This window comes from Rutidosis leptorrhynchoides, chromosome 6 (assembly GCF_046630445.1).
Source record: "Rutidosis leptorrhynchoides isolate AG116_Rl617_1_P2 chromosome 6, CSIRO_AGI_Rlap_v1, whole genome shotgun sequence".
Taxonomy (NCBI): domain Eukaryota; kingdom Viridiplantae; phylum Streptophyta; class Magnoliopsida; order Asterales; family Asteraceae; genus Rutidosis; species Rutidosis leptorrhynchoides.
Genome location: NC_092338.1, coordinates 408,209,870 through 408,221,474, shown reverse-complemented (window position 1 = coordinate 408,221,474; position 11,605 = coordinate 408,209,870). Strand labels below are relative to the sequence as shown.

Below are 11,605 nucleotides of genomic sequence, written 5' to 3'. Positions count from 1 at the left end.
GAATGAGTAACCGGTTACATGATTTGGAAAAATAGGAATCAAAGGTTTTCAATAATAAAAAATCAACAGTTCCGGGGTTAGTAAACGAGATTTAAGTTAAAACGTTTGAGTGGGTCTCCAACCGCAAGCACGAGTTTAAGTTGGAATGGCACGATTGGCTCGTAAATCCTTACGTGTATAAAACGACGAGTCTTAACAAGGATGGTGTAGGGTAATAGTGAATGTCTTTCGTTTTCTTCGCGTGTATGTTTCTTTACGTGTTTCTTTGTATAGTTTCATAGCTATTTGCTTCGAGTAGTTGTACAGCTTGTATAGGTCTTCGGTTTCCTTGCTCCTCGCAAGCAAGGCCATGTACATGTATCTTCCGTGTTGTTTTAATAAACTCGTTGGCTTTCAAAAAAAAAAAAAGATCATTGATTAATATTTGCATGTAATTTGTTGTATTTCAGTGCATAAAAACTATGAAAATAAAAAGTTTTTGCAGTTTTCATCTTTTTCGTAGTTCTCGTTTAAACCTGCACTTGTTAAAGGGTATTAATATAGAGAGTGATACAATAATTAAATTTATGTACTTAGTTTGACTTTTAGATGGATTTTTATTGATATTAATAATTAATATGAGTAGTTGACTAGAACACACAAATATTTATGATGTTCATTTTGAACTTCTACAAAGCAAATATAATACTCCGTAGATTATTGGCCGACAATCAAAAGTACATTTATCATATTGTCGTGTTAGTGTATCTACCATCCACTGCAATATTCCATCACAAAAATTTTTTATAACAATATTTTTAATCATAAATCTATTTTTACAATGACTTGTAAGTTTAGAACAAAAATTTGTACATAAACTTATATTTATTCTTATTATTGATTACTGATATACTGATATATCCATGAAACAAATTTGGTTATTATTTCTTCTTTTCATAAATTGAAAAATGGTGGACATTTTGGCACTTAATCCAATCAAATTATAAATTTGTGTATGAGATTAAATGTTATGATAAGTCGAAATTATCATACACACGTTAAATGACTACAAGTGACATAAATATTTTTTTTTTTTAATAAATTTACTAAAATTTGTGCATTGAATATGTGTACTTTACATGCTTTTACAATTTTAATGAACTTATGAAAAAAATATGATCACTATATCTTCAATTCATCACTTTATTGATATTATTTCTATTAATTATACTTTTCTTTTATAAGATTTATTTTTTATTATTTATTTTTTAGTAGCTCAGTGGTTAGGACCCTGACATCCTTACAAGAGATCGCATATTCGATTCTTTGAATGGCCAGAGTGGGGTTGAAAACAGCCATAAAGTATTCCTGATGGACTGCACACACTAGAGTGTAGGGATTGATTACTTGCTTTTCCCAGATAACCCGAATAGAAAAAATCTTAAAACTCTTTATTATCATTATCATTTATTATTTATTATTGTCATTTATTTATTTTTGTTTTTATTAAAAGGAGTTTATAATTGGTCAATTAGTTAAAGACACTTCTAAAAAACTCGACATAAGTAATTATCTTAGGAGTGAGGATAATTTATCGTGAGATGTATTGTATATTATAACTAGTTTTATGAATTATGAGGACAATGTACTCACATTTTTCAAGTAACTTGAATAGGAAAAACTCTAAAACTTTGGTTATTATTATTATTATTATTATTATTATTATTATTATTATTATTATTATTATTATTATTTATTCTAGGCACTTATTTAGTTTTGTTTTTATTAAAAGAAGTTTATAATTGGTCAATTAGTTAAAGACACTTATAAAAGACTCAACATATAAGTAATTATCTTAGGAGTGAGTATAATTTATCGTGATATGTATTATATATTGTAACTAGTTTTATGAATTCGTGCGTTGCACGAAAGTTGTAAAGTTGTGTTTTCGCAAATGTAAATTGAGCGAAAAAAGTATATGTTTAATAGTACCGATAACCTCTTGTGGTATTACTGTCGTATTAAATATGAAATTGACTATCTTATAATTGAGATTTTATAATATATAATTATAATATAATTATAATTATATTTATTATTTAATTGACATTTCTTAATTATAAATATTAAAGTGAGTGACATTAGACAAATTCAATATGGTAGTAACCTGTGCAGATATACACAAAGACTTATAATAATGTATGTATATGTATATGTCATATGATATTAGATGATCGTAATTACAAATCGTCCATATATTGAATGTGACATTTTCATCAAACACAAATTTATAGTGGGACGTCTGGATATAGTATGTGTGTTTTAGTTTGTGATTGATAGGAATGACAATGGAGATCCGATTCATTGAATTTTCGGCCGATTTATTTAAATAGATATTGATGATCTAAATGTATGATACGTGTATATATAGCCTCATCTTCGAGTTTAAATTTTAAAAAAATTTCGGGCCGAACTTGGTGTTCTATCTTAGAGATCGAACACACCCTAAACAAGTTAGGGTGTGATATTGCTAATGCTTTTGTTAAAGTTGTAGGCACAGGTACAGACACGTGTTTTTGGGATGAAATCTGGTGTGGAAACTTGGCGCTCAAACTCAAATACCCGAGGCTACACATGCTCGAACTCAACAAAACTGCTACCGTTGATGATCGACTTTCATGGGCTGATACAGGACCTAAATTTTCCTGGGATTGGGCCATGGAACCTAGGTGGAGGTCATCCACTGATCTCGAAAATCTGGAACATGATTTACGCAGTCTCCCCCTCCCTTCAAACAATCCGGATACGTGGACTTGGAAACACGAGAAGAATGGAAAATACTCTTCTTCCTCTCTCGCGAAGTTGTTAACAGATGCTAGAATGGCAAATATACCGTTACCCGATCCAACGTTGCTCAATACTTTAATCCCACAAAAGGTAGGAATTTTTATGTGGCGTGTGCAGAAAAACAGGCTCCCGGTTAGAATTGAACTAGATAATAAAGGCGTTGATCAACACACCGTTCTTTGCCCCGTCTGCAACAATGAAACTGAAAGTATCCAACATGCCCTCATCTCTTGCAAAACGGCTGCTGACATTTGGGAAAAGGTTCGCTTGTGGTGGTGTCTTGATAAGCTCCCTTTCGTGAGCTATTCTGACCTTGCTTCAGGTTCCTTGCCCCACATCAAAACCAAAACGGGTTCCCTAATTTGGCAAGCCGTGGTTTGGGTAACATCCTACTTTATTTGGAAAAATCGCAACGACCATGTTTTCGGGAACAATGCTTCAAGTGCTCCCAAATTACTTTCGGACATCCAATCTAAAAGTTTCGAGTGGATTAACCGTCGAGGTAGAAATATCGAATTTGAATGGCTTTCTTGGATCTCCAATCCCTCTTCTTGCGTGCTTAACTTTAAACCAAAGGATGGAATAGGCTAACCAGTAGGTTTTTTCCACTCTTAATTTAAGACCGAAGCTATGTCACGGGCTAAGTGAGTGGGGGCTGAATCGCTTTGTCGCCGAATTATCGGTACTGTAATTCACGCCTTCATTCGGCTTGATTCTCAAGTTGTCCCAACACAGTTTAGGTTTTAGAGTAAGAGTGTTTTTCCTACATATTTCGAGGTCTATTCTTGTATACTTGTCGAGTTATTTTGTTTCGAGAGTTTCTGTTGTTCTTGGTTGTATAGGGTAAAGTTGTGTCCTTCCTTCTTGTATGTTTGCTATAGTTAATAAAATTTCTTGCTGATCTTTAAAATATATATATATATATATATATATATATATATATATATATATATATATATATATATATATATATATATATATGTATATATAGCCTCATCTGATCCATATCCAATCCATCACCATCCTTAGTGATTGATCTATCAATTACCTCACATATGCATGATTGTGTTTCACTGTTTTGTTGTTGTTGTTGTCGTTGGTTGATCGATCAATCATCCTATCACGTTAAAGGACACATTTCAACCAAGAGAATTACTCTGTATAGTTGACAAAGAAACTTATGAATATTGTAGTATCGTAGATATATGCATAGATACATATTATAATTATAAATTATGCTCCCTAAATTATAATTATATTTAATAATTAATAATATTATTATTTACATTATTATAAAAAAAAAAAAAAGTATGTTACTTTTTGTGATGGATCTCGTCATCATCCAATCCAAGCATGATTGATTATGAGGCAAAGTTGCCATTGACATTGTTAAACTATTCTCAATATTTATATTAGTACTTGATTATTCACATAATTATTATAATTATTTAACTGTAAATAAATACATTGAGACCGTGTAAGTCACACGCTATTAAATACAGTAAATCCTAACATTCAACTTAAAATGAGTATATGTGCACTTAGTTTAAACCATGCATTTATTATTATTTATTAATCTAGTGATTCGTATAAATTCCTTGATTATATACTAAAAATAAACCTAAACATATTATTTAGACCATACAAATAAATATCCATATTTATTTATGACGTAAGAATCTTTTATTTTTATTTCATTTGCTTAAAATTGTGGAGAGCAGTCAAGACACGTACCGCGTTAATATCAAGGCACAGTATATATAAAACCAACCCCTAGTTATAATAATTCCCCCAATTTCATTCTTTCCAAAATTACAAATCCCAACTTTAAATAAACCTAATTCTTTCGATATCCATAAATCTAAATATCTAATACTACGATTTCGTGAAGCAAACGACTTATTAAAACCCAGAGTTGATTTGAATTTGATGATAGTAGCGAATAATTCGAATATGGTTGCAGAAGCAGTAGAGATTTTGTGCGAACAAACTATTTGTTCTGTTCAATTTAATATCTCTGTTCCAAAATCTGACCCAGCTGCTGATTCCGCCTCTGTTTCAATCGATCTTGTTTCTCTTTCTGATTCGGTAATTTTCCTTTCTGAAATTGGCTTTTTTTTTTTTTTTTTTTTTTTGCGGTGGTGTAAAGTTAGGGTTTTAAAAAAAAAAAAAAAAAAAAAAAAAAAAAACTCATATTAGATTAGGGTTTACTTCATATTGTAAATTATTATTTCGTTGTTGGATTGGGTATTCTTGGTGTGTATCTGGAATTGGTTGGATATTGATTTAATATATTATAGTTTTCCAGATTTAAGGTTTGGAATTGAATTTATTTTTTTATTAAATTTGTTTGTAACTTTGTTATCTGATTAGTTTAGCACTATAAGCTTAGTCTCCATAATTGTAATTGATTCATGATTTTTAGCTTGATTTAGGTAAGTTAGTTGGCTAAGTTAGTTGGGTAGTTTGCACTTTTGTTTCCGGGTTGTTATATGTTAGGCTCTTATGATTTTTACTATGAAGATTTATATCCAACAGTTGTTGAGACTTTGGACAGTCAACATCAACAACAACAATGCTCAATCCCGCTAAAAGCAGGGTATGAGGGAGGTAAGAATGTAAGATGTAGATAATTTTACCTCTACGCTAAGGTAGATTTTGACAGTCAACATTATAAGGTAAATAGATTAGGTGATAGTCATATAGAAGTCTGAATTTGGATGATTAGTTTGTTGGGCTTTCACTAGGATTTCATTAAGCGAGCCACCCATATGAAATTGAAGGAGTGTTTAAGTGAATTTGTGAAGGTTGTATGAATGATTTAGGTATTAATATTTCACTAGGAAGTCCTCGTGTGGTCTCTAAGAAAAAGCCGTACGCCTACGGGCAAAGCGTATAATATTGTGGTCGCGGTAAAGAGGAATGTTACATGTGGTATCAGAAAACTAGCCTCTTGGGGTGTGACGAGCACTCGGCTCGTGCATCTCCTGAGGTATAGATCTGGGGTATCAATTTGTTTCCGGCTCGACTAGGACGTCAGGATTCTAAGTGGGGGAGTTTGTAAAAACCCGTCCCACATCGGATAATGTTTATAAGTTTGAGTCCCTTATAAGGTAACTTCTATCTTTACCAGACAACGCGTTTTGGGGCTACAATCACAGCAGATCCCATAAGAACTCTGCAGTTAAGCGTGCTTGAGCGGGAGTAGTACTAGGATGGGTGACAATATTGTGGTGTGACCTCCTGGGAATTCCTCGTGTGGTCTTCAATAATAAGCCGTGCGCCTACGGGCAAAGCGGACAATATTGTGCTGTTACATTATTATTTGTTGATTGGGAATTGGGATGCACAATTCATCAATAAGAAGTATATTTTCATCGAGTTGTAAAGGTGCTTGTGGATTTATAACTTAAAACTTACTCTGAAGTATTTCGTGCAGATGATTAGTCTAAATGAATGTATAACACTAATTTGATACATATGTACATATCTCAGTATGGAACTGAAGTAATTGAATTAAATTAATAATGTAATATTGCTAACCATACCCTTCATTTGTTTACATATAGGCCGTGAGCTGTGCACTGGTGGAGTCTTCTTCAACAAAGTTCAATCCAAGTATTCGGTCAGGTAGTCATACAGACATTGGACCTCGCAAATCAAATGAGGATGAACACATTTGCATCGATGATCTGTCAAACACATTGGGTCCACTTTATCAATGGCCTCTCCCGAGCTCTTTTTACGCCGTTTTTGACGGTCATGGGGGTTCGGAAGCCGCATCTTATCTGAAAGAACATGCAATGAAATTATTTTTCTTGGATTCTGATTTACCGCAAACTTCAGACATCGATGACATATTCTTACAAGAATTGGAAGATTCCCGTTGCAAAGCATTTTTACTTGCAGACAAGGCTTTGGCCAATGAATGTAGCATCAGTGATTATTGCGGGTCAACAGCTTTGACTGCTTTAATCCTCGGGAAACATTTATTAATAGCAAATGCGGGTGACTGTCGAGCAGTTCTTTGCAGGAATGGTATTGCGGTACAGATGTCACAAGATCATAGGCCTGGTTACTTGGAAGAAAAGATACGGGTTGAGTCATTAGGTGGTTTTATCGAAGGTGATTATTTGAATGGAGAACTTGCGGTTACACGAGCGCTTGGAGACTGGTACATGAAGTCACCTATTGGGTTTGAATCATCATCGCCTTTGACTGCGAGACCGGATGTTAGTCAAACGGTTTTGACTGAAGATGATGAGTTTTTGATTATTGGGTGTGACGGGATTTGGGATGTGATGTCAAATCAAGAAGCGGTTGGGGTTGTTAGACGTGAGTTAAGACGATATGATGACCCTAATTGGTGTGCTAGGGAGCTTGTAAATCAGGCCTTGCTTCGTGAATCGGATGATAATCTTACTGCTATCGTTGTCTGCTTTTCATCATCAGGGAGTGAGAAGACTCGTCAGAGGCCGAGGTTTAGATGTAGTAGTTTAACTGAAGAAGCCCGAGATAGACTGCGTAATCTGTTGGAAGGCAACTAAATATGTGTGAAGTAGTAGGATTGATTTAAACCTCTGTTTTATGGCTGCTTCAGGTGAGTGTTAGAAAAAGCAGCCTTCAATTTTGTACTAGAAAATGGATTTGTATTGTTGAATTTTTAAATGAATGATTTGGTATTTGTGTTAGTCTTCCTAGTGATTTTTTCTTTTGAGATCATTTTATGTGTGCAAATCAACCATTTTTATTTTTTTTCCGCGTAAAAGTAAGTTGGCAGGGGCACGGACATAGTTTACAATATTTATCGTGAAAACTAAAGCAAGAAGTATACATCAGTGTTTTAGTGTTGTAAAAAACGGCTGAGACGGGAGTCACAAATGTTTTACTATGCTACTGTTGCAACGGACCTAGAAACGGTTACAAAACGGTCAACAACGTAAAAAAGACGGTCAACAACGGCTGAGATGGTTTTGACAGGATCGAGACGGACGGATGTTGATAAACATTGACTTTTTAAATAAATTTCAAAAATGTACATTTCGAACATAAATATTTTAATTTAATGGCAAATATCTATGCCAACTTTAAAATATTTATGTTTGAAATGTTTATATGAAAAGTCAAACGTTGGTCAACATCCGTCTCTACCCTGTTTTTTCCGTCACATTTTAAAATCTCTACTGGCTTGACCCCGTCTCGCGTCTTTTTCAACCTTCCTCTACATACCAACCCTCTAATACATCAGGAATGCAAACAAAGCAAGCACACATAGTTTACAATATTTACACCAAGTTCTCCGGGCTTCATGAAATGCGTAATGTTTTAAAAAGAATTATTAACAAACACTGACTAGTTTCAACTTCAGTCATCTGTTTATGCTTATTTATATTTTTATGTTTTTCATTTCTTAATTTTTCAAAGTTTTTTTAGTGGTGAGTTGGCTATAGAGGTCTTGGTTTATTTGCCTCGTGTCACAAGGTTTGGCAGAAAATAAGACATCCATCCAACAACTTATATGTAGCAAATTAACATACGTATCTATATAGTAACCTTTTTATTGATGTTGATATTCCACAAATATGTATGTTTAGTGATTTGGATATGAATTACAATAAGCAATTCATGAATCGGCATTCAAGATGCATTTTAAATATATTATCATAGGTTTTAGAAAATGAAACTTAACCCAACTAATGTGCTACTCCACGTCTTTACCCATACATGATACAACAACTAAAGAAATGTCATTATTTGAATAAATTTTTTTTTTTTTTTTTTTTTTTTTTTTTTTTTTTTTTTTTTTTTGTTATCATAAATTCATAATCTGTGTGCAACTTTTGAAAGTAGCAATTTTATATACTAATAATCAATTTACAATTTAATGACTACCTAAATCCGAGTATCTTTTAGAACTAACATGCCAGTGAGAATTAGAAAAGTCAACAAAGACAAACAAAAGGTTAAGTGACCATAAATCAAACTCAATGTTAAGTTTTACTTTTATAAGTTATCTAAAAGACTTTTCGAAATTGTTTTTATAAATATGAATTAGTAATTAAAATCAAAATATTGATAAAAGGAGGGTGTGTTTCACGAAAGTAACTGGAACGTAAGTAACTGGAATTGCAGTTTGTACTCGGAGGCCAAAGCTTATACTCCGCTATAGATGTAAATTTGACTAAACTAACAATAAAAGATATTATAAATAATTATGTAATTTTTTGTTTTATAAGTTATAAGTTTATTATAATTCAATTAGTTATTTTTCTAAAATTGGCTGTTCATGCATATTTTTTCCAATGGAAAACCTACACATGAACAACAATGCGAAAGGGTTTTTTTAGGCGTCAACGTCGTTGATCTCCGGTCCGGTTACCGTGAATAACCCGTACCCGAGATAATGATCTCGGGAGGGTGGCCAACGAATTGCCCGCCGGTCGATAGCCGGACCCTATCGACAGCAAAGGGAGAAAAAACCCTACAAGACCTGTAGGTAAAAACCCTAGTGTTGCGATCGTGAAGACGATCGTGGAGAAGATCCGGCGAGAACTGCCGTATGCGTTGCGGACTTACGGTGGTGGAGGAGTTGCGGTGTGATCGAATGACCGTATGAGGTGTGCTTTGTGTAGGGAGAGAGGCCTATATTTATAGGGGAAAGACTAAGGTTAAAGGGAAATTAGGGTTTATAGCTTATGGGCCAAGCGTAAATATAACCCTAATGGACCATACCCGATCAAGTCCCCCAGTTCGGTATGATATCTTTTGTTAAGTATCGTATTGAATTATCCATTGCAATACAGTAAGAACAAAACAAGTGTGCGCAATAGCTACACGAGAGATACGCGGACAGCCTGCGGAAAACCAATTCCGCGTTAAGCTGCGCAAAAGTTGCGCGGATAGCTGTGCGAAAAACCAATTCCGTTTGAAGCTACGCGATGTCGCAGCACGAAAGCTACGCAGAAAACCAATTCCGCATATGTGTGCGTGAAAGACATTAGCTGCGCATATTGTTTTCTTAAAACCGCATACAAATAAACAATTCAACAAAATAAAAAACAAACTTTCTCAAACCGAACGCGTAAGTAGGAGTTCGAGATATTATCTAGAGACCCGTTCTCAAAGTTATGTCGTTGAGATCTACCAAAAGCTTGAGATCTATTTAAATATTTAATTGTTCCTTTCCTCGTAACAATTCTACGGAGGTTAATAGATATAGATACTCCGTATCAAATGAAACAATTAATTATAAAATAAATTGTAAAGCACATGTAGTCACGTGTAGTTAATGTGATCATCATTTAATTAATTACGCTTGCGAAAAGGTACCATCGATATTGAGAATTGATAAAGAAAATCACAAAACTTACGTACATGAGCAAGATCTACTTTGCCGATAAAAACTTTGAGAATATTTGACGGGCCCCACGGTGGGCGCCAATTGTTCATGCATATTTTTCCAAGGGAAAACCTACACACGAACAATAATGCGAAAGGGTTTTTTTAGGCGTCAACGTCGTTGATCTCCGGTCCGGTTACCGTGAATAACCCGTACCCGAGATTAGGGGTGTTCAAAACCGGATATCCGAAAATTCGGATATCCGAATTTCGGATAGTGGATTTGGCCATCCGATATCCGAATCCGAAATTTCGGATATCCGAACCGATATCCGAATCCGAAATTTCGGATATCCGATTTTCGGATATCCGAAATTTCGGATTCGGATATCGGATTATCCGAATATCCAAATTTTTGATGTAACTTGAGATCAAATATCCTAGTATCACCATGTGTAGATCAGAACTCAAAAGTCAAAATCTTTCAAGGAAGTTGCAACAAATAATCAAACTTTGAGAAGTGCACAAAGAGAGTTGAAACTACAGATAAAAATATAAAATTATATCCTACTTGAACCTTTTGGACCAGTTAACATTTACATACACATATAAAGTAAAATCAGTGCAAGCTTTCACAACAATAAACCAAAGAGATGATGATTTATAAAATGAGTTTAAAAAGCACCTATATTGATTTAATTTACTCTTATAATGAAGATGGAGACCGAAGATGGAGATGATTAGATAAAGAGAAGAAGATGCGATGAGGAATCGAGAATTGGTGATGAAATTATGAAATCGCCATGGAGACTGGAGAGAAAGTTAGATCTAGTGTTTTGCATAAATTACTCCATAAAGATGGAAATCACCTGTCCAGGGGCCCAGGTGACCAATTACTCCATAAATTATGGGTATTATTAATTTATTATTTATTATTTTGGTCCTTGATAGCTGAAGGAATCCAAGAAGTAGTATATACGATTTCGGATATCGGATATCCGGATATCCGAAAGTTTTGAAAAGCTGTATCCGAAACCCGAATCCGAAAAATCGGATATCCGATTTTCGGATATCCGAAAATCCGGATATCCGATTTTTCGGATATTTTCGGATCGGATATTCGGATATTTCGGATTACGGATTCGGATATGGATATTATGAACACCCCTACCCGAGATGATGATCTCGGGAGGGTGGCCAACGAATTGCCCGCCGGTCGATAGTCGGACCCTATCGACGGCAAAGGGAGAAAAAATCCTACAAGACCCGTAGGTAAAAACCCTAGTGTTGCGATCGTGAAGACGATCGTGGAGAAGATCCGGCGAGAACTGCCGTATGCGTTGCGGACTTGCGGTGGTGGAGGAGTTGCGGTGTGATCGAATGACCGTATGAGATGTGCTTTGTGTATGGAGATAGCCCTATATTTATAGGGGAAAGACTA

At 34.5% G+C, this 11,605-nt stretch overlaps 2 protein-coding genes across 2 annotated transcripts; both read left to right on the top strand.

Moving 5' to 3' along the window:
* Nucleotides 1-2,613: 2,613 nt before the first annotated feature.
* Nucleotides 2,614-3,707, top strand: LOC139855085 (uncharacterized). The gene is made up of 2 exons (XM_071844338.1): nucleotides 2,614-3,087; nucleotides 3,669-3,707. Exons 1-2 carry the CDS (start codon nucleotides 2,614-2,616, stop codon nucleotides 3,705-3,707), a joined length of 513 nt encoding a protein of 170 aa, XP_071700439.1.
* A 933-nt stretch (nucleotides 3,708-4,640) lies between these two features.
* Nucleotides 4,641-7,517, top strand: LOC139851574 (probable protein phosphatase 2C 49). The gene is made up of 2 exons (XM_071840656.1): nucleotides 4,641-4,914; nucleotides 6,396-7,517. The coding sequence occupies exons 1-2, from the start codon at nucleotides 4,756-4,758 to the stop codon at nucleotides 7,371-7,373; spliced, it is 1,137 nt and encodes a 378-aa protein (XP_071696757.1). The 5' UTR covers nucleotides 4,641-4,755; the 3' UTR covers nucleotides 7,374-7,517.
* Nucleotides 7,518-11,605: the final 4,088 nt, after the last annotated feature.